This window comes from Dendrobates tinctorius, unplaced genomic scaffold (assembly GCF_039654945.1).
Source record: "Dendrobates tinctorius isolate UK_male_01 unplaced genomic scaffold, ASM3965494v1 ptg000040l, whole genome shotgun sequence".
Lineage (NCBI taxonomy): Eukaryota > Metazoa > Chordata > Amphibia > Anura > Dendrobatidae > Dendrobates > Dendrobates tinctorius.
In genome coordinates this window covers 1113509-1136879 of record NW_027361708.1, presented here as the reverse complement: position 1 = coordinate 1136879, position 23371 = coordinate 1113509, and the positions used below count along the sequence as shown (strand labels likewise).

Below are 23371 nucleotides of genomic sequence, written 5' to 3'. Positions count from 1 at the left end.
AATGTAAACATGTCCCATCAGGAAAACTCCATCATCCCCAAAATTCATTTTAAGGAAGTAGATATGAATGGTTACATCCATTTCTCTAGTAATCACTACCAGAAATGGCTAACAAAAAGTCCTTGCAACCAATATCGGTGGATTAGGCAAAGTTGCAGTAATTTAAGCAACTTTGATCAACAAGGTGATACTCTTAAGGAGTGATTTACTATCCAATTGCTATTCTAAAAGCTTAAGCAAACAGAGATCCCAGGACAATAAAAAGGAAACAAATGAGTTTGCAAGCAATTTTACAACTACCTTCAATTCAGTTCATTTTCCTCTAAGGAAAGCACTACAAAAGTATTTTCATATTTTTCAAAAAAATCCTATACTTGACCCCCCCGACCAACAGCAAGTTACTTTCAGATAGGCACCACTTTGAGAAACTTAAGGCCCCATTACATTTAGCGATGCACCAGTGATCCCGCCCACGATATGACCCGGTCAGGATCACTGGTGCATCACTAAATGGTCGCTAGTGAGCTGCCAAACAGGCAGATCTCATTAGCGATGCAGCAGCGGTCGGCGGTCTATACTTACCATCAGACGCAGCGATGTTGTCTTCTTCCACCCGCGTCCATGGCTCGCTCGTCGGCTCCAGCAAGAAGCCAACGACGAGAAATAGACCAGGCCGATCTTGCGCGATCAGCGATAACCAACGGAGGTAAGTATCACATATAGCGATATCGCTAGTGATATCGCTGCTGCGTCACGAAATCGGTGACGCTTTAGCGATATTGCTAGCAATATCGCTATGTGTAAAGGGCCCTTTACTAGCTACAAGTCGTCTGAGGTCCTTTGGAATTATTTTGACACAGCAGACCTTGAACATGCAGCCCCCTGGCAAAGCAAAATAATGTTCCTGCTGCAAATGCATTTTGCACAATACACAATTCTTCAGATCAAGTAAAACAAGGGAAACCTTCCCTTTAAGAATGTACATGACCTGTCAGACCCAATTCATAATCTACATTATTGAGTGTAAATGTGGGCTGCAGTACGTTGGTAGTACAAAGCAAATGTTATATAAAATGCTTAATTCACACCAAGCTAATATAGCCAAAGGCTTTATGTATCTTCATGGTCTCTCCAGACATTGTACCAATGAACATGGCAAAGACACTGCATGTATTTCTATTGTCCCAAATGAGTTTATTCCACCTTGAAAACCCAAATCGGATGGAGATCCTCAAAAAGAAGGACATTTATTGGAGTTTGGCAAGTTTTTGAATTATTCTTACTAGGGCTTTTTTATGTATTTTTATTTTTTTTTTACACATAATATTCTCGTTTTATTATTATGTTTTATACTATAATTGTTATTTTAATTTTCAATTATGCATACCACTGCAATTTCTCTTTCGTTTTATGAGGGTAAGGAAACCATCAGGGAATTATAGAGTGGCCTTATTTTTATATATATCTTAGATTGTTATTTTATATGCTACTTCTGTATGCCTTTTTGCTATGGCGCTGTTTTGTCACAATTTTTACTATATATACACCTTTCTGAACTTTTAGTAGGTCTTATATTTTGAATTACCTTACACCATATTTGCACTAACTTTATCTTTGCACACTTTCACACTTGATTCTCTTATAGCTACACACAAAAATCTCCTGACTTTGTTTAATCTCACCTAGACAAGTTCTTATCTTGCTTGTCTCACTTTCCTATAATTTTTTTAATCTTTTTAATTACTCTTTATATTTATATCCTCTCACAATACTTAACATTCATATCTTTCTATCACTTCTCTATATCTTACATATCAATCAATCGATCAAGTCTTAACTTTATTTCTTGCTCCCCTATATTTTGTCATTTTTTTTATTTTCCCTAATTTATTAATGATACCGCTTTTTCTGTGTCAATGTAAGGGGGTGAAGAGGAAGAAGAGTCAGAAGGGGGTTACCTCCCCTGCTCTGTGTCTGGAACCACATAGCCGGGCAGCGGGGTTGCCGGGGAGAAGACTTGCTGACCTGGACCGAATGCACCATGTGACTGTCAAGGGCAGTGGGGGAAGAGAAGGGACAGTGGAACGGAAGCTGTGCAGGCTGAGGGCGCAAAAGCAGAGAGTGTCAGGGACAGAGCAGCTCACGTCACAGAGAGAGCAGGCTGCAGCAATGCGCTCCAGGAGAGAGTGGGCTCCCAGTCAGGAGATTGAGACTGAAAGATGTGATATAGAGAGCGCTGCCTGAGAGTACATGAACGCAGAAGCCCCTGTGACCAGAGGAAGCTTCCCCCCTGACAGTGCAGAGACAGAGACCCGTGCGCGCAGCCCCAGTGCCCGCGGTGACAGGCCAGAGGCTCTGAGTGTGGCAGAGACACTTTCCAGTGTGCGCAGCATCGTTCCTGCAGAGAGACTGTTAGCTTAACACACAGAGACTTAGAGCAGGGGAGACCCAGTTTCACAGCATCTCCATGCCTCCCGCTTTAACCCCAGAGTTCCCATGTCCCAAGAGGAGAGAGAGAGACTTCAGAGACTTCATGTGCCACTGTTGACGGTGCCAACATTGGAGAAGACGACCCTTCAATCGGACTAATAAGTTGCAAGAATACCCGTTTAGCCGATTCACCCTGCTTAACTGTTTGATAGTTTTGCCTAGCTTTAATATACCATTAAACCATTTTACTTTGCCAGTTTTATCCCCACTGCTTCTCCCTGCATGGAGTCACAATCCCCTGTAAATAAACCCTTCTACTCTTGTTCTGTCTCTGATCTGTGGTGACATCATCAGTAACTGCACATTATTACACTTGGCATAGTTGGCAGGATGTCACACAACGGCGCGGAGGGGGCAGGGCCTAGGTCTAGAATTTCCCTGGGAGCCATGTTAAATAATTTGCCTAAGTTCTCTGGGAGCAATGTGATGTTGTGGAGTTGGACTGAGCGCATCCGGGGAATGATGCGGATGCATCCTATGATGCCGGCCCTGGAGGCACAGATTGCAGTGATGGCCCTGGAGGGGAGGCACGGGACTCTGTTATGCTTAGACCCCCCGGGCCAGAAATACCCTGGACAAAGTTCTACGCATACTTGAAAAGACGCATGGAGACCCCACTGACATAGGAGAACTGCGCATGCAACTGTTTCACCAAGTGCAGAGTGTGACGGCCGTCTGCGAATCTGGGCTGCAGTGGGGACAGCACCCCGAGTAACCCCGAGACCTTTAACCCCTATACAGGGATCTGGAATTGTAGCAAGGCCCAGGAGGTAGCTGTCTAGATTAGCAGTGGACCAGAGCAGGACGGCCACCAAGGGGTCAAAACTAAAACCCGTAATCAAGGTCAGGATGCAGGAGTCTGAGACCAGGGCGCCGCAGAGGCACAAAATCAGCAGACAGAGGGAGAGTCAAAAGTCCAGGCCAGGGTCAGTAAAACCAGGAGGGCAGCGAGGTACAGAATCAGCAGGCAGAAGGAGAGTCAGGAATCCAAGCAAAGGTCAGCGTCAAAAAGTCGGAAGAGAGGCGGAGGTACAAAAACGGCAGGCAATAGAATGGTCAAGAATCCAGGCTGAGGTCAGAGTATACACTATAGAAATTCACACAGTAACACACAGGGGAACCAAGAATATATCCGGCGGCTTGCAAGACCAGTCCCCAGGTATTTGAGAGATCAGGTCCTCCCTCACAGGTTCCCGGCTCGATGATGTAACCAGGACCGCCCCCGGACCAGGCCAGATGGACATGCAGTAAGCCCTACATGACTGACAGAGGGGCGGAGCCTGCGCCCACCAGATGCCTGTGCAGGAGCCCCCTCTCTGCCACCACCCTCACCCTGGAGCGAACCACGGCGCCTCCCAGTGGCTGAGGCAGGAATAGCCGTCCCCGAGTCCGACGGCGATGTGACGGTCCGGCGCCCCCCAGTGGCCGAGACCGGAACTGCAGGCCCTGAGTCTGGCAGTGACGTCCGGCGCCTCCTAGTGGCCGACGCCGGAACAGCAGGCCCTGAGTCCGACGTGACGGTCCGGCGCCCCCGAGTGGCCAAGACCGGAACTGCAGGCCCTGAGTCTGGCAGTGACGTCCGGCGCCTCCTAGTGGCCGACGCCGGAACAGCAGGCCCTGAGTCTGGCTGCGACGTGACAGTACCCCCCATTCTAAGAGGGGCCTCCGGACCCTCAAAACCCGGTTTGTCCGGGTGAAGGAGGTGAAATCTTCTAATTAACCCCTTGGCATGGATGTCACCAGCGGGGACCCAGGACCTCTCCTCTGGGCCGTAGCCCTTCCAATGCACTAAGTATTGCACGGACCCTCTCACTAATCGGGAATCAAGGATACCTTGGACTTCGTACTCCAAGGTACCCTTGACCAAAACTGGAGGAGGAGGGGACTGGACAGGTTGAATTGGGGAGCGGTACGTTTTTAGGAGGGATTTGTGGAAAACGTTGGGTATTTTGAAGGACTGAGGGAGCTTTAAGCGAAAGGCTACCGGGTTAATTACCTCCAAAATCTCATAGGGACCAATAAATCTGGGGCCCAGTTTGGCAGATGGTACCTTAAGTTTAATGTTCTTGGTAGACAGCCAAACTTTGTCCCCAACTCCCAGGTGCGGCCCCTTGGACCGCCGTTTATTTGCCGCCGAAGCCTGTCTGACTTGGGAGCCTTTCAAGTTTGAGTTCACCTCTGACCAGATGGTCCTTAAGTGATGTATGGATTTCTCTACCCCCGGGAGGTCCGACATCTTAGCCGAAAATGAACCAAAACGTGGGTGTAAACCAAGATTACAGAAGAACGGGGTGGTTTTGATGGATTCTTGGTATTGGTTATTTAGGGCGAATTCGGCTAACGGGAGATGTTCCACCCAATCAGATTGATGTTCCGAAACATAACAGCGGAGATACTGCTCTAGGCCCTGGTTAGTGCGCTCAGTTTGACCATTGGTCTCAGGGTGGTAAGCGGAGGAGAAGGATAATTCAACGCCAATCCGTTTGCAGAACGCCCTCCAGAATTTAGAAACGAACTGGGTTCCTCGGTCGGACACGATATTCACCGGGGCGCCATGCAGTCGTATTACATGAATAACGAACAATTTACTCAGCGTTTCTGCATTAGGTAGTCCAGACAGGGGAACAAAATGGCACTGCTTACTGAACCTGTCTACCACCACCCAGATGCATGTCTTCCCTTCTGAGGGTGGCAGGTCAGTAATGAAGTCCATGGAGATGTGGGTCCATGGACTCTCTGGGGCAGGCAAGGACTGGAGCCAGCCGGCAGGCCGATTATGGGGGGACTTAGCACGAGCACAAGTTTCGCAAGCCAGTACGTAATCCTTGCAGTCCTTAACCACCGTCGGCCACCAAAAATTCCTGGTCACTAGTCTGGCTGTATTATTAACACCAGGATGGCCTGCCAGGACAGAGTCATGCGACTCTTTCATAACTTGTAGACGCAACGGGGCCGGAACAAACAATTTCTGGGGGGGCGTCGTGTCCGGGACTTGTTCTGAGGATCTACGGATCTCCTCCAGAAGGTCCAGAGACACGGCCGACACGATGATCCCATTGGCCAGTATTGGGACTGGTTCCGAGTCCTCAGCCTGTGAGGGGCAGAAACTTCGAGAGAGGGCGTCAGCCCTTACATTTTTCGTCCCTGGACGAAACGTGATCACAAAGTTAAACCTTGAGAAAAATAAGGCCCACCTGGCCTGCCTAGGATTCAGTCTTTTAGCAGACTCCAAGTAGGTCAGGTTCTTGTGATCTGTGATCACGGTAACCTTGTGTTTAGCACTTTCGAGAAAGTGGCGCCATTCTTCGAAGGCCCACTTTATGGCCAACAATTCCCGATTCCCTATATCATAATTTTTCTCAGTAGGGGAGAATTTTCGGGAAAAGAAGGCACATGGGCGAAGTTGAGTGAGAGAGGCAGTGCCTTGGGAAAGCACTGCACCTACCCCAACCTCAGAGGCATCAACCTCTACCACAAAGGGGCGATCTAGATCAGGCTGAATTAATATTGGGTTGGCAGAAAAACACTCCTTTAAAACAGAAAATGCCTGAAGTGCCTCTGGCTTCCAATTAACCACGTCAGCCCCCTTCCGGGTCAGATCCGTGAGCGGTTTGGTGATCTCAGAGAAGCCTTTGATGAATTTACGGTAGTAATTAGTAAATCCCAAGAATCGCTGCAGCGCTTTTAGAGTTTTAGGTTGTACCCATTCTCTAATGGGTCGGATCTTGGCAGGATCCATGCGAAACCCCTTAGCAGAAATCATGTACCCCAAAAATTGTACCTCCTCAGCCATAAAAACACATTTCTCCAACTTGGCGTATAGAGAATGTTCTCTAAGTCTCTGGAGTACAGCACGGACATGTTGCACGTGTGTAAGAACATCAGCGGAGTAAATCAGGATGTCATCCAAATAAACCACTACATATACCCCACAAATATCCCTGAATATATCATTCACAAAGTGTTGGAACACGGCGGGCGCGTTACTCAATCCAAACGGCATCACAAGGTACTCAAAATGACCAAGAGGTGTGTTAAAGGCTGTTTTCCACTCATCCCCATTTCTTATGCGAACCAGATTGTAAGCCCCCCGGAGATCAAGCTTAGTGAACCAACGGGCTCCTAGTAGCTGATTAAACAGATCAGGGATGAGTGGAAGCGGATACTGATTTTTCACAGTAATCGCGTTCAGCTCACGATAATCAATACACGGTCTGAGTCCACCATCTTTTTTTTCTACAAAGAAAAACCCAGCCCCTACAGGTGAAGTGGAGGGTCTAATAAAACCTTTTTGCAAGCTGTCCGCTATGTAGTCCTTCATGGCTACACGCTCAGGACCAGAGAGGTTAAATATTCTCCCCTTAGGGAGACGAGCACTTGGAACCAAGTCTATAGGACAGTCATACTCTCTATGAGGCGGTAATTTCTCAGACTCCACTATGGAAAAGACGTCCTCATAGTCCCTTAATGCGTAAGGTATAAAGGGTGTTTTAATTTTAATTTGGTTCACTGACAGCAACATACAGTGATTCTGACACTGGACTCCAGCGCACGATATCCCCTTGGTGCCAGTCAATAATAGGATTATGCTGGCACAACCATGGCATACCTAACACAACTGCATGTGATAAATTGGAAATAACAAAAAATGACATATGTTCTGTGTGTAATGCCCCCACTGACATAACAATCTCTGTAGTAACAAATTCCACTCCACCCTAGATAATGGATGTACCATTAATCACCGTGGTTTGAATAGGAGCATTAGGCCTTAAAAGAGGTACACCGAGTTTCCTTGCAAGCAAAAAATCTATGAAGTTGCCTGCGGAACCACAATCCACATAGGCCTTCACACACAAAGATTTCTTTGAAAATAAGAGAGAAACGAGTAACAAAAGTTTACCTGCATTTGCGGGCAATACCTGAGCCTCTGGGACAGCACGACCAGAGCTGCCCAGAGGCAGACGTCCCAGGAATGTGGATTTCTGACGCTCAGCATTTCCCTTGAAGCCTCCAGGATGCAGCATGATGGTATAGGAAGATGGGAGTATTCCTTCAGACTGTGCACTGGAGCAGGTGTAGGCCAGGTAATCAGCTCAGGGGAAAAAAAAAAAATCAGGAGACTGCTTTTATATATGATGGAAATATACACAAAAAGCAGTTCTTTTTTGGGCCGGATATAAAGTGACGGCCGTCTGCGAATCTGGGCTGCAGTGGGGACAGCACCCCGAGTAACCCCGAGACCCTTAACCCCTATACAGGGATCTGGAATTGTAGCAAGGCCCAGGAGGTAGCTGTCTAGATTAGCAGTGGACCAGAGCAGGACGGCCACCAAGGGGTCAAAACTAAAACCCGTAATCAAGGTCAGGATGCAGGAGTCTGAGACCAGGGCGCCGCAGAGGCACAAAATCAGCAGACAGAGGGAGAGTCAAAAGTCCAGGCCAGGGTCAGTAAAACCAGGAGGGCAGCGAGGTACAGAATCAGCAGGCAGAAGGAGAGTCAGGAATCCAAGCAAAGGTCAGCGTCAAAAAGTCGGAAGAGAGGCGGAGGTACAAAAACGGCAGGCAATAGAATGGTCAAGAATCCAGGCTGAGGTCAGAGTATACACTATAGAAATTCACACAGTAACACGCAGGGGAACCAAGAATATATCCAGCGGCTTGCAAGACCAGTCCCCAGGTATTTGAGGGATCAGGTCCTCCCTCACTGGTTCCCGGCCCGATGATGTAACCAGGACCGCCCCCGGACCAGGCCAGATGGACATGCAGTAAGCCCTACATGACTGACAGAGGGGCGGAGCCTGCGCCCACCAGATGCCTGTGCAGGAGCCCCCTCTCTGCCACCACCCTCACCCTGGAGCGAACCACGGCGCCTCCCAGTGGCTGAGGCAGGAATAGCCGTCCCCGAGTCCGACGGCGATGTGACGGTCCGGCGCCCCCGAGTGGCCGAGACCGGAACTGCAGGCCCTGAGTCTGGCAGTGACGTCCGGCGCCTCCTAGTGGCCGACGCCGGAACAGCAGGCCCTGAGTCCGACGGCGACGTGACGGTCCAGCGCCCCCGAGTGGCCGAGACCGGAACTGCAGGCACTGAGTCTGGCAGTGACGTCCGGCGCCTCCTAGTGGCCGACGCCGGAACAGCAGGCCCTGAGTCTGGCTGCGACGTGACACAGAGAGGGGGAGACCGTGACGCAGTTTATGAATGCTCTGCAGGAGCTCCATACTGCCATCATACGGAAGGATGGCGTAGGCGTGGGGTCGATTGACGTTGTGCTACGAAACCAGCTGGTGACGGGCTTGCGTGATGTATTGATAAACAGGCCCTGCGAGAGCGCATGCCGCTAAAGCCAGATATGACTTTCTCTGAGGTCGGGAGTGAGGCGCGCACATGCGAGCAAGAGCAGTCAGTGATAGTGCCAGTGGGGAAGGTACGGAGCGGGGAGGTAACTGCCACCATGGAAGCTACCCCTCAATGGGTGGAAGACCTCAAGAAGGAGATTAAACAGGTCTGTGAAGAAATGGCTGCACCAAAGAGAACCCCGACGGTAGAGTCCTGCACACTAGTGTGAGACAGGGAGACTGCCCCTCGATGTAAGACTGGTGCCACCTGGAGGAGAGGCCCACCCATATGTTATACCTGCGGAGAACTCCAACACATTGCTCGGTGGTGCCCCTGGCGGAGCCAACCATCCCCTCGGCATCCGTTAAACTAGATGGATCCGAGCCTGAGGGACGCCACCCGGAGCGTGAAAATTGGAGAAGGAGTGTCAGAAGTTCCACCAGCCTCATTTCCACGGGTCCCTTGGTCTGGGCCGAAATGAATGGAAGAGCAGTACGTTGCCTAGTAGATACCGGCTCACAGGTTACCACCGTGCCTGAAGGATATTTCCGCCGACACTTCACTGAGGCACTACGGCCAGAATGGGGCCCGGTGATTAAACTCACGGCAGCTAACCACTTACCCATCCCGATCGCAGGGGTGATATGGATGAACACAGAGGATTGTAGTAAGGATGTGGGGATGTGGGGAGACCGTGCTTCCCTTGCCTGTCCGAGCTGGTATTCCCCTGGAGGGGGTGGAAGTACAAGTTGAACCCAGCAAGGCTGACCAGCTGCCGACAGGCGTAGTAGTCGCACGGACCCGGCTACTGTGCGGGTTGGAACTGTACTCATGCCGTTGTCGGCCTTTTTGCACTCCTTTTGTTACTCCCCCGGCCCGGCTTGTGATGTGCGTATCAATAAACCTGTGAATTTCTTCTAACTCGATGAGTGCGACCATTTCTTCATGTGGATCCTTACTAGGAAAATATCAGGAAGTGTTCACCAAAAACGAAGACGACTTTGGGCGCACCACCTCAATAACACACGAAATACCCACCGGAGATGCGTCACCTATCCGGGAACGGTATTGCCAGATACCCCCACAAATGTACAAGGAGGTGAAGGGGATGCTGTCACAAATGTTGAAGAAGGGAGTAATTCGTGAGAGTCAGAGTCCATGGGTTGCCCCCATAGTCTTGGTGCGGAAGGAAGGGGCCTTACACTTCTGTGTCGACTACCGCCAGCTCAACGCTTGTACGGTGTGAGATTCATATCTATTGCCGAGGATAGAGGAGTCCCTATCGGCATTAGGGAATGCCAGGTAATTTTCCACGCTAGATGTGGCCAGCGGTTACTGACAAGTACCAATGTCCGAACAAGACCGAGCCAAGACAGCTTTCATCCTTAAGATGGGATTATATGAGTTCAACTGCATGTCATTCGGTCTAGCCAATGCCTCCGGGACGTTTCAACGCCTCATGGAAAGCTGTCTAGGGGACCTGAACTTTGAAGCCACCCTGATTTACCTGGATGATATCATCTTTGCCCCCACCTTTGACGAGCATCTGCGGAGACTGGAGAAGGTCCTGAGTCGGCTACAGAAGTATGGGATAAAAGTAGACCAGGCGGCTACAGAAGCTCATGAAAAAGGAGGACATTTTGGTCCGGAAAAGACCTTTCAATGGCTGCAGCATCTGTTTTACCATCCCAGTCTGAGGAGTTTCATGGAAAAAGTCTGCCAGCAGTGCTGGAGATGTGAACTGTTCAAACCACCCGAACAGCGGGCTCCCACGCAGACGGTGAAGGTATCTGGACCTTTGGATCTGCTGGCAATAGACTATCTGACAATCGGGCCAGCACATCATGGCTATGAACACTGCTTAGTGATGGTGGACCACTTTACGAAGTTTGCCGTTGTGACGCCCACATGGGATCAAACTGCTGAGTCTGCTGCTCATGCCTTCTGCAAACACTTCATTCAGGTGTACGGGTGTCCTAAACGTATCCACTCTGATCAGGGGGCCTGTTTTCTTGGAAGGGTGATGGAGGAGCTGCATCAGTTGTATAACATCCGTAAATCCCGGACAACACCCTATCACCCATAGGGGAACGGAGCTTGCGAGAGATTCAACCGCACCCTGATCCAAATGCTGTGAACCCTGGAAGAGGACCAGAAGGCACGATGGACTGAGTGTATAACAATCGGAAACACAGCACCACTGACTTCACACCCTACTCTGTTCTTCAGATGGCCTGGAAAAGAGTTGACTGAGTTGGAGTTAGAGCCCGAGAAGGACTACCTATGGATGGGGGTGTACTCCTGGGTTCGAGAACACCATCGTCGGCTATTGACTTGCCATCAACTAGTGCACAACAGACTACAGGAGTTGGAACATCCTCAAGTCACCCCTCAAAAGAGGACAGCTCTACGTCATGGAGACTGAGTCTTGGTGAGAGAAAAACACCCACACAACAAATTGGAGTACCGGTGGGAGAAAGGCCCATACAGGGTGAAGCGTTGACTTAGTGCCAAAGGTCCCGTCTATGTGGTTCAGCCAGAAACGGGAGAAGGAGCTCCCACTCGCACGCTGCATCAAAATATGTTGCGACCATGTATGTATTGAGATCCTGAACAAGTGCAGGAAGTACCTGCGCACCCACAGGCCATTCCAGTGGTAGATGTTGATTTTGAAGACGAGGAAGACTCTCAACTTCCCCCAGGGGATATGAAAACAGGGCTGGTGCCTGAAACTACTCACATAGCGGGAGCAACCCCGACTCCCGCAACAGCTAGCACCGCTGCTCCTTCAGATTTGCGACGCTCTGAACTTTCAATGGCTGGTGTACCCCCCACTCGCTATAACCTAGACCAGTTCGTCTGGCAGCAAATTGTACATGGATTGGAAGACTGTCAACGAAAACTACAGAAACTCTCGCCCGTAGAATGGCGATTAAAAAGAGAGGAGGAATGTAAGGGGGATGAAGAGGAAGAAGAGTCAGAAGGGGGTTACCTCCCCTGCTCCATGTCTGGACCCACATAGCCGGGCAATGGGGTTGCCGGGGGGAAGACTTGCTGACCTTGACCGACTGCACCATGTGACTGTCAGGGGCAGTGGGGGAAGAGAAGGGATGGTGGACCGGAAGCTGTGCAGGCTGAGGGCGCAAAAGCAGAGCGCGCCAGGGAAAGAGCAGCTCACGTCACAGAGAGAGCAGGCTGCAGCAACACACTCCAGGAGAGAGTGGTCTCCCAGTCAGGATATTGAGGCTGAAAGACATGATATGGAAAGCGCTGCCTGTGAGTACGTGAACGCGGAAGCCTCTGTGACCAGAGGAGGCTTCCCTCCTCACAGTGCAGAGACAGAAACCCATGCGCGCAGCCCCAGTGCCCGCGGTGACAGGCCAGAGCCCCTGAGTGTGGCAGAGAGACTTTCCAGTGTGCGCAGCATCGTTCCTGCAGAGAGACTGTTAGCTTGACACACAGAGACTTAGAGCAGGGGAGACCCAGTTTCACAGCATCTCCCTGCCTCCCTCTTTAACCTCAGAGTTCCCATTTCCCAAGAGGAGAGATAGACTTCAGAGACTTCATGTGCCGCTGTTGCCGGTGCCAACGTTGGAGAAGACAACCCTTCAATTAAGACTTCATCGGACTGATAAGTTGCAAGAATACCTGTTATCCATTTCACCCTGCTTAACTGTTTGATAGTTTTGCCTAGCTTTAATGTTCTGTTAAACTGTTTTACTCTGCCAATTTTATCCCCACTGCTTCTCCCTGCGTGGAGTCACAATCCCCTGTAAAACAACCCTTCTACTCTTAGTCTGTCTATTTCTCCTATTTAAAGCCTCCAGTTTTTGTACCTTGCTCACTTGGTTTTTCTTCCTTTAGAAAGGTGCCAGTTCAGCGCAGAAACGTGTTGGTTTTAATAAAAATTGGAATCCAAAGGCTCTTCATTCCTGCAGAACAACCTGCCTAAACATGCCAGCTTCCATTTTTGCCATTTACCTGTGGAAGAACCTTCTCCTCCAGCCACGAGGCAGCAGCTGTAGCTTTAACTTTGTAGGTGTTGTGCCAGCACACAACACCTTTAGGTGAGTGCTGTCATTGATTATACCTATCCCTTGCCCGATTTTGTGTGCGCTTATGTCCCTCTTCAGAGCTGTCAGATATTTACTGACTTTTGCTGAACAAGAATGAGGGAGGCGTATGTGTAAGGGTGATGGACTCTTTTGCTGTGTTTCTACTCCTGCAAACAACAATTGTGCTATGTGTACAGTATCACGCAGTTTTGCATGTAATGTGAACAGTGATGTGTGTCTTGGGCAGCATGGTGTGTCTTGGGCAGCACGGTGGCTCAGTGGTTAGCCAGTGAGTCCTGGGTTCGAATCCCACCAAGGATAACATCTGCAAGGAGTTTGTATGTTCTCCCTGTGTTTGCGTGGGTTTCCTCCCGGTACTCTGGTTTCCTCCCACATTCCAAAAAGACATACTGATAGGGAATCTAGATTGTGAGCCCCATCGGGGACAGTGATGATAATGTGTGCAAACTGTAAAGCACTGCGGAACATGTTAGCGCTATTTAAAAATAAAGATTATTATTATGCACATTGTATAAGGGTAATTGAACGTTTAGGCACCCCTGGTCAAAATTACTGTTATTGTGAACAGTTACACAAGTTGAAGATGAAATGATCTCTAAAAGGGCTAATGTTAAAGATGTCACATTTCCTTTGTATTTTAGGCAAAAAAAATGAAAAAAATATATTTTTTGATCTTTCACATTTTAAAAATTACAAAAAAAAAAATGTGCCGATGCAAAAAGTTTGGGCATCCTGCATGGTTAGTACGTAGTAGTACCCCCTTTTGCAAGTATCATAGCTTGTAAACGCTTTTTGTAGCCAGCCCCTAGAGTCTTTCAGGTCTTGTTTTTTCATCCATTCTTCCTTGGAAAATTCTTCCAGTGCTGTGAGATTCCTGGGTCATCTTGTATGTCCTACTATTTTAAGGTCTAGCCACAGATTTTCAATAATGTTCAGATCAGGGGACTGTGAGGGCCATTGTAAAGCCTACAGCTTGAGCCTTTTGAGGTAATCTATTGTAGATTTTGACATGTGTTTAGGATAATTATCCATTTGTAGGAGCCATCTGCTTTTCAACTTTGTGTTTTTTTATAGATGGTGTTATGCTTACATCAATAATTTGTTGAAATTTAATTGAATCAATTTTTCCCTCTACCTGTGGAATGTTCTCCATGCCATTGGGTGCAACACAACCCCAAAGCATGATTGATCCACCTCCATGGTTAATGGTTAGTGAGATGTTCTTTTTCCTGAAATTCTGTGCACATTTTTCTCCATACATACCTTTTATCATTGTGGCCAAAGAGTTCAACTTTAACCTCATCAGTTCACAGGACTTGTTTCCAAAATGCATCAGGCTTGTTTAGGTATTCTTTTGCATACTTCTGCCTCTGAGTTTTATGGGGAGGACGCAGGAAAGGTTTTCTTCTTGTGACTCTTTTGTAAAGGCCATATTTGTGCAGGTGTCTCTGAACAGTAGAACAATTTATAACAACTCAGAGTCTGCTAAATCTTTCTGAAAGTCTTTTGGAGTCAAGTGGGGTTTTGATTTGCCTCTCTAGCAATCCTACAAGCAGTTCTCATAGAAATGTTGCTTGGTCTTCCAGACTTTATCTTGATCTCCACTGTTCATGTTAACTGCCATTTCTTAATTACATTTCAAACTGAGGAAATGGCAACTTGAAAATTCTTTGCTATCTTCTTGTAGCCTTCTTCCGCTTTGTGGGCCTCCACCATTTTCATTTTCTGGCTGCTAGGCATTTGCTTCGAAGAACCCATGGCTGCTGTTTTTTGGCACAAGGTTGGAGGAGGCTGAGTTTTCATAAAACTGGGAAGTTTGCACCAACTAGCATTTCCTAATGATGATAGTGAGCAAGCCATAATAACCCCAATAGGCTAATTAAAGTCTCAAACCTTGGTCAAAGTTATCTGAGTACACAAATCTTCAAAAGTACCCAAACTTTTGCATTGGCTGATTTTTCCTTTTGGTAATTTTTTGTAATTTTTAACCCCTTTACTCCTGTGTCCGGTTTTTCATTTTCATTCTATCCTCCCCTTCTTCCCAAAGCCATAACTTTTTAAATTTTTTTCCATTAATATGGCCATTTGAAGGCTTGTTTTTTACAGGATGAGGTGTGCTTTTGATTTTACCATATAATGTACTGAAAAACAGGACAAAAATTCCAAGTGCAGTGAAATAGCAAAAGAAGTGCAATTCCACAATTGTTTTTAGGGTTTTCTTTTTACAATGTACATTAAATGCTAAAGCTGACTTGCCATTATGATTCTCCAGGTCATTACAAGTATGCAGATACTGTCACGACTCATTTTTGGACTTGTGACAACTCTCATTCTGCTTTTATTTAAATGTGGTTTTTACTTTTTGGCCAGCAAGGGTTAATGTCAGTTTCTTTGCTGGCAGCTGCTGTGTTGCTAGTCAGCTGATGTGGGTGTGACCACACCCACCATCCTGTTAATAGTCACATGATGCATTAGCTGACTGTTGGTAATAGAGTTTGTCTCTGAAGACCAGTCTAGAAGTTTGGAGCTCTCTGGTGCCAGCAGTGTATCAGCTGCTTCGATGGAGTTTGAGGTTCTGGTTCCGTATTCTCTGCTGTGAAGTGCTTTGCAGCAGAGGCTTGAGCTAAATTTTCATTGTTTATTGCCTTGTCTGTCTCGTGCTTGTCACTACCCCCTGTGTTGATACCATCTGCAGTGGTGAAGCTAGCGTCCTTTCCGGCCAGTGCACTAGCCAAGGTATAGTGAGATGACAGCTAGGGAATAGGCATGTGACAGCGATGAGGGGAAAGCACCCGCATAGGGTGTTAGGGGAGTTTAAGGATAGGCTCAGATTATTAGGAGGTGCCCCATCACTCGCTCTCTACTGTTAGGGCCTTCCTCTCCCTTTTACCATTGCGCTGTTTGTGTGTATTGTGCCATCCGCCGGACTTTCCCATCCCGAGCGTGACATTATTACCATTCTTCCGGTGAACCTATGGTGCAAGCGGAGGTTTTTGCTTGCCTGATCCAGACCCTCATGAATGAGGTAACAGAGCTGCAGTCTCAGGTGGTGCAGCAGCTTCAGCAGGTGGGTTCTTGGTCTCGGCTCATATCCAGGCTCAACCGGAACCCAAAATATCTCTCCCTCACAGGTTCTCTGGAGAAGGAGAGATGAATTTATTGTATTCAAAGATGCCTGTAAATTATATTTCAGGCTTCGCCCTTTTTCTTCAGGGAGTGAGGAACAGTGTGTGGGGATTATAGTCAAACTTCTCAAGGGTGATCCCCAATCCTGGGCCATCTCCCTACCAAATGATTCACCATCTTTGCAGTCAGTGGATGAGTTTTTTGCAGCAATGGCACTGGTGTATGGGAATCTTGATGGCATCTCTCTGGCTGAGTCCTGACTTAATAAGATCAAGCAGGGGGGCCGGCCGGCTGAGTACTGCTCAGAGTTTCAGAGATAGGCCACTGACACTGAGTGGAATGACCCTGCTCTTAGAAGCCTTTTTTGACAGGGTCTGTCAGCTAGGCTTCAGGATTCTCTAGTGCAGTATGCTACTCCTGGGTTGTTGGAGGCCACCATGGCCCTTGCCATACAGGTGGATAGACACCTCAGGGAGAGACATACACCGAATATACCCCCTGTTCTTTCTAGAGAGGAGGACACATTGGTGCAGACGGCCAAACCTATGCAGGTGGGAGGAGTTTGCTTTCAAACTGAGTTGCCTGTGGTTCGCCGTGGGACAGGGGCATGTTTCTACTGTGGTCTTACGAATTATTACATAAATGTCTGCCCATCTCGTGCCAAAGTTAGTACTTCATCACCAAAGCCGCATTCCCCTGGCAGTATGGAGCGAGGCGACGAGAGTGTGTACATTTTCTCCACCTTCACGTCTCAGTTTTCCATTTCTGCTGAAGTGGTGGTTGGTCTGGAGACTGAGATGGTACCGGTTCTTGTGGATAGTGGAGCTGGTGGATTCTTGCTTTGTTTAGACTCATGGTCTGATTGGTAGGATGCTTGCGAGACCCATTTCCATTCATGCGATTGACTCTGTCCCTCTCAGCAAGAGGAGTATGTCCCAAGTCGTAGACAATATTAACCTGCATATAGGAACTCTTCATGAAGAGTCTCTGTCATGCAACGTCTTGGAGGATATGCCAACTCCAATAGTCTTAAGCTTTCCCTGGCTGATGAGACACAATCCGTTCATAGATTGGCAGTCAAAGGAAGTAGTTAGTTGTGATCAGTCTTGTAAAGACTTCTCCCAGGCAACAATCTCAAATCTACCCCTTCTTCTCCAGTGGAGGCAGCTAAGGTGCTATCAGGGAATAGTGGCAGGAGTCAACACTCACCACAAGTAAACCATGAGTCTTGGGGTCCTCTCATAAGGAGGGATCAGGGAGAGTGGTGGTTCCCCCTAAAAATAGTGAGGGTATGCGTTTGGTGACACGGGGGGACGCCTCTGTTGTCTGTTCCTCAAGGAGATTACTGTCTGTTGGCAGAGATTACTGTCTGCCAGAGCCGGTATATCTGTACTATAAGATGCACTCCCCATTTTCTTCCACATTTTTGGAGGAAAAAAAGTGTGTCTTATAGTCCGAAAAATACAGTAATTTCCAAAATGGGTCACTAGAAGGGGAAATTCTGCACTTCTCGCACTTAGGGGCTCTCTCTATGGAATCTGCAAACTATTCTAGGAAAACTTGCACTCTAGGAGGCAAATAGTGCTCCATCCCTCCCGAGTCTCGCCGTGTGGCTAAGCAGTACTGTACAGCTTCATATAGGGTATTTCCATGTTCAGCCGAAATTATGTGACAAATTTTGGTGCCTTTTTCACTCATTTTCCTGTGTAAAAAATTAAAATCTGGGGCTAAAACAAAATTTATGTGGTAAAAATTTAATTATACTTTCGTCACTGCCCAAGTCTTAGGTGTCGGGTTCCTGCAGCTGCACAGCAGGAATCCAGAGCCAAGCAGCCAGCGGTCTCCCATTCCCCTCCAACCTCTCAGGGACCTGCACAGTAATCTCGGCGATCCAGACGCCCTGCTCAGACCAGTTCTCTGGGTCTGGTTGCTGCTGCCACCTCTGGACCAGCAATGGTAGTGCAGCCTGCTCTGCAGCAAGCCACTCCAGAGGCCTATCGCCGCGCTACTGAGCATGCTTACCAGATCTCCCAGTGAAGATCGGGAGTCACATGCTCAGGTCCTTCTCCTGATCTGATTGGTCCATCTCAGAGATCTGGAAGGTCCCGGAGATACATGGCTATAAAAGGCCCGCATGGCCGCTCGGCCATGTGCTAGTATACACTCTAATTGCTGTCTGTGTGAATGATGATGAATGCATGTGCCTGCAAATGACTCATTAAGATCCCCTCCCTCTGATATTACGTGTGTGGATAGGGACTTAGTCATAGAGTCAGCGCCAGTCAGTGGCACGCTACAGGCCACAGTTCACATCTTACAGCACTAGCGTCCGACAGTGCGCCCCCTCTTGGGCATTGTCGTGTGGCGGCTGAGTCAGTCGCCGCGCTGCAGTCAGCAGCACTTATTGGCGTCCGCGGTAGCGACGTCGCATGCACGGTAGGTCTAGACGGACATTGACTCTGAGTCTTGGGCCTAGTCCTGTGACCGTATACCGTGTGTGCACACCACTGAGACCTGTGAGGTCAACAGGCTCGGAATTTATGTTTTAGGCGTCTCTGTGAGGTTAACAGAGCTCGCAAACGCACATCGGGTGATGTATAACCTGTGTGTGCTATACCGCCATATAGCGCGTCTGCCATTACATAACAGCAGTTTAACACCTCTGCACGGTGGACCCTGGGCGGCGAACGCACTTTGTTATTTAATATTTAGTGCGTTCCGCCGTCCCTAACACCAAGGATATACATTTCTGTGAGGCACATGTGGTGTCCACATGCTAACTGCACCCCTAGATGAATTCATTGAGCAGCATAGTTTGTAAAAATCATGTCACTTATGTGGTGTTTCTGCTGTTCTGGTACTTCAGGGGCTCAAACCATTCCAGCAAAATCCGAACTCCAATTTTTCCCTTCTGAGCTTTGCATTGTGCCTCAATTATAGTTTTACCCCACATATGAGGCATTGATGTAATTGTAAGGTGCATTTTTTCCTGTTACACTTTTGAAAATTTGATTACTTTATTTTCACGGCTCTACGTTATAAATTTTTGTGAAGCACCTGGAGGTTCAATGTGCTCACCACAGAGCTAGATGCATTCCTTGAGAGATCTAGTTTTCAAAATGGGGTAACTTGTGGAGCTTTTTCACTGTTTAGTCACATGAGTGCCTCTCCAAACATGACATGGAGTCCGTTAATTATTTCAGCAAATTTTACTTTCAAACTGTCAAGTGGCGCCCCTTCACTTCCGAGCCCTGCCATGTTCCCAAACATTAGGTTTCTTCCACATATTGGGTATCAGCATGTTCTGGAACATTTGCACAACAAATTATATAGTGTATTTTCTCCTAATATCTTTGAGAAAATAAAACGTTTGGGGTTAAAGTAAAATTTTTGTGAAAAAATAGTAAAATGTTCATTTTTTTCCTTCCATATTCCATTAATTCTTGTGAAGCACCAGAAGGTTTAGGGTATGTGCACACGCTGCGGATTATTCTGTGGATTTTTCCGCATGGATTTGGCTAAATCCGTAGGTAAATCCACAGGTCAAATGACCTACGTTTTACCTGCAGATTTTGTGCAGTTTTTGTGCGTTTTTCCCATGCGTTTTTACACCTGCGTTTTCCTATTGTGGAGTAGGTGTAAAAACATTGCGGAGCCACAAAAAGAATTGACATGCTGCGGATTTGAACCCGCAACTAATCCGCACGGAAAAATCCGCAGCATGTGCACTGTGGTTTTGAAAATGGGTTGATATGAATGGAACTGTCAACGCAGGAGATTCTGCTGCGAACCCGCAGGGCCAAATCCGCTGCGGATCCGCAGCAGAATCCGCAACGTGTGCACATACCCTTAATAAACTTCTTGAATGTGGTTTTGTGGCGTTTGAGGGGTGTAATTTTTAGAATGTTGTCACTCTGGGTATTTTCTGTTATATACAGTACGCCCCCAAAGTCACTTCAAATGTGATGTGGTCCCTAAAGAAATGGTTTTGTAAATTTTGTTGGAAAAATTAGAAATTTCTGAAGCTTTTAACCCTTACAACTTCCTAACCAAAAAATATGCTTCAAAAATTATGCAAATCTAAAGTAGACATGTGGGAAATGTTATTTATTAACTATTTTGAGTAACATAACTTTGGTTCAAGAGCATAAGAATTAATATATGAAAATTGTGAAATTTGTGAAATTTTAGCCAAATTTCCAATATTTTTTCAAATATGATGCACATCATATAGAACAAATTTTACCACTATCATAAAGTACAATATTTCTCAAGAAAACAATTTCAGAATCAGTGGGTTCAGTTGAGGCATTTCAGTTATTTTACTACATAAAGTGACACTGGTTACAATTGTAAAATTTGGCCTGCTCATGAAGGTGAAAATAGGCTTAGGAGGTGAAGGGGTTAAAAAAATGTTGAGGCTGAAACTAACTAGTGAGCAGGGGAGTAAGGCTACTAGTAATGAGCGAGTATGCTCGTTGCCTGGTTTTTCCCTAGCATGCTCGGGTGATCTCCGAGTATTTGGAAGTGCTCGGAGATTTATAGTATTTTCTGGTGTATAAGACGACACCCCAAGTTTTCCAGTTAAAATATAAAATCTTCTTAAAAGTCGGGGGTCTGCTTATATGCCGTGTGTCATCTTATACGTTGGGTGCAGACTAATCTGCATATGGTGGGGGAGTGTTCCTGATGACGAAGGGAGGGGGCGTCTCACAGGGAAGGTGTAAATGGAGTTATCATCCCCCTTTTACCTCAGTGGCAGCGGTGCTATCTGCGGGTCTCTGTGCTGGAGTGGCAGCGGCTCCTCTTTCAGCAGTGTGGCAGCTCTGTGCTGGGGGTCGGCGGCGGCGGCTCTTTGCCCAGCGGTGCATGCTCAGATAGATTCAGATCTCGTCCTGAGATCTCGGGAGACGAGTTCTGAATTTGAGCATGCGCGGGCTCCAGCGGCCATTTTCCCGGAGGCCACTGCATCGCAGCAATGGAGCTGCCTGGGCCTCCGGGCTTTGGGGAAATGCCGGCGGAGCCCCGACACTGGGCAAAGAGCCGCCGCAGGTGCCCCCCCAGCACAGAACCCTCCACAGTGTACAAAGAGGAGCCGACACACTGCTGAAGGAGAAGCCGCCACCGCCCCCCAGCACAGATACCCACAGATAGCACTGCTGCCACCAATGAGGTAAAAGGGGGATGATAACTCCACTTACACCTTCCATGTGAGACGCCCCCTCCCTTCGTCATCGGGACCACTCCCCCACCATATGCAGATTAGTCTGCACCCAGCGTATAAGATGACACCCGGAGTATAAAATGACCCCCGACCTTTAAGAAGATTTTCAGGGGTTAAAAGATCATCTTATAAGCCAGAAAATACGTAGTTTCTGTTGCCACAGCTGCATGATTTGCGACTACTTGACAGCTTGAATACATGTGGGAATTTGCTAACAAACAGGCAATCCCCATATGTATTCAGGCTGTCAAGTAGCTGCAAATCATGCAGCTGTGGCGACAGAAACTAAATCTCCAGGCACTTCCAAATACTCAGAGACCACCTGAGCATGCTCGGGAAAACCCGAGCAACGAGCATACTCGCTCATCACTAAAGGCTACGTTCCCACTATGAGCTTTTGGAGAGTTTTTTATGTTGCAGAATTTCTGCACTGTTTCCGTACTTATTATTTAAATTAGGTTATTTGCGTTTTTTCATTGTGTTTTTGTGTGTGTTTTATTAACATGTGTTTTAATGCGTTTTTTGATTCTGCGGTTTTTGTCTCTGATGTGTCATTCGTCAAATAAAACTGCCTTGTTCCTGGTATTTTGATTTCACTGAACTTTATTGATATACTTAGGTGCAGATTACAAGTGTTTTTGATGCGCTTCCTCCAGGGAAACGCTGTAAGTCTATGGGTAAAATCTGCACATAAAACTCATCGTACAACTTAGAGGATGTTCATTCAGTTGTTTAATTTTATAGAAAAAAAGCAGATCACAGACATGGCACTAAACTAGAGTCATGTCAAATGGCAACTTTCTGGCTTTAAGAAACACTAAAAGAAATCAAGAACAAAAAATGTGGTAGTCAGTAATGGCTACTTTTTTAAACCAAGCATAGGGGAAAAATTATGGAATCACTCAATTCTGAGGGAAAAAATTATGGAATCATAAAAAACAAAAAAAAAAAAACACTCCAACACATCACTAGTATTTTGTTGCACCACCTCTGACTTTTACAACAGCTTGCAGTCTCTGAGGCATGGACTTAATGAGTGTCAAACAGTACTCTTCATCAATCTGGCTTCAACTTTCTCTGATTGCTGTTGCCAGATCAGCTTTGCAGGTTGGAGCCTTGTCATGGACCATTTTATTCAACTTCCACCAAAGATTTTCAATGGGATTGAGATCCGGACTATTTGCAGGTCATGACATTGACCTTATGCGTATTTTTTCATGGAATGTCCATGCCTCAGAGACTGCAAGCTGTTATAAAAGCCATAGGTGGTGCAACAAAATACTAGTGATGTGTTGGAGTGTTTTTTTTTTTTTTGTTTTTATGATTCCATAATTTTTCCTCAGAATTGAGTGATTCCATAATTTTTCCCCTATGCTTGGTTTAAGGCTGAGTGCAGACGGACTTTTTAGCCCTGCGGATTTTTCCGCGCAGAATGGAAGAAATCCGCAGGTCAAATTACCTGCATTTTTCCTGCGGATTTCTTCCATTTTTCCTGCGGTTTTCTTGCGGTTTTTGTGCGGTTTTCCCCCTGCGGATTTGGTGACAGGGGAGATGGAAAACCGCACAAAAGAAGTAACATGCTGTGGATTTTGTACCGCAGCGTCTGCACAGCGTTTTTTTTTTTCATTGATTTTAAGGCTACTGTACATCACAATGCGGATATGCAACGTTTCTGCGCGGTAAAATCCGCTGCGGATCCGCTGCAAATCTGCATCGTGTGCACACAGCCTAAAAAAGTAACCATTACTGACTACCACATTTTTTGTTCTTGATTTGTTTTAGTGTTTCTTAAAGCCAGAAAGTTGCCATTTGAATTGACTTTAGTTTTGTGCCATGTCTGTGATCTGCTTTTTTCTACAAAATTAAACACCTAAATGAACATCCTCCAAGGCCGGTGATTCCATAATTTTTGCCAGGGGTTGTACCTGCCAGAGAAATTAACATGCTGCGGATGTAAAAAATGCACCACAGGTCAGTATTCGCAGCGTCAATAAGAAGCACAGTGGCCATAAGATAAATCCAATCCACTTTGCTGGAACTGTAAGATGCTGCAGGGAAAACACCCAGCGTCAAAAACACAATAAAACCTCATCGTGGGAATGTAGCCTATTCAGGGACC

General features: G+C 47.1%; 1 protein-coding gene across 1 annotated transcript in view; it reads right to left on the bottom strand.

The window, feature by feature from the left end:
- Window positions 1–17006, bottom strand: part of LOC141088724 (L-threonine ammonia-lyase-like) — a 104736-nt gene extending 87730 nt beyond the window's left edge. Inside the window, exon 1 of the mRNA XM_073574908.1 lies at window positions 16777–17006. Coding sequence (XP_073431009.1) covers window positions 16777–17006 — 230 coding nt within the window. The remainder of the gene's footprint in view (window positions 1–16776) is intronic.
- Between the last annotated feature and the right edge of the window lie 6365 nt (window positions 17007–23371).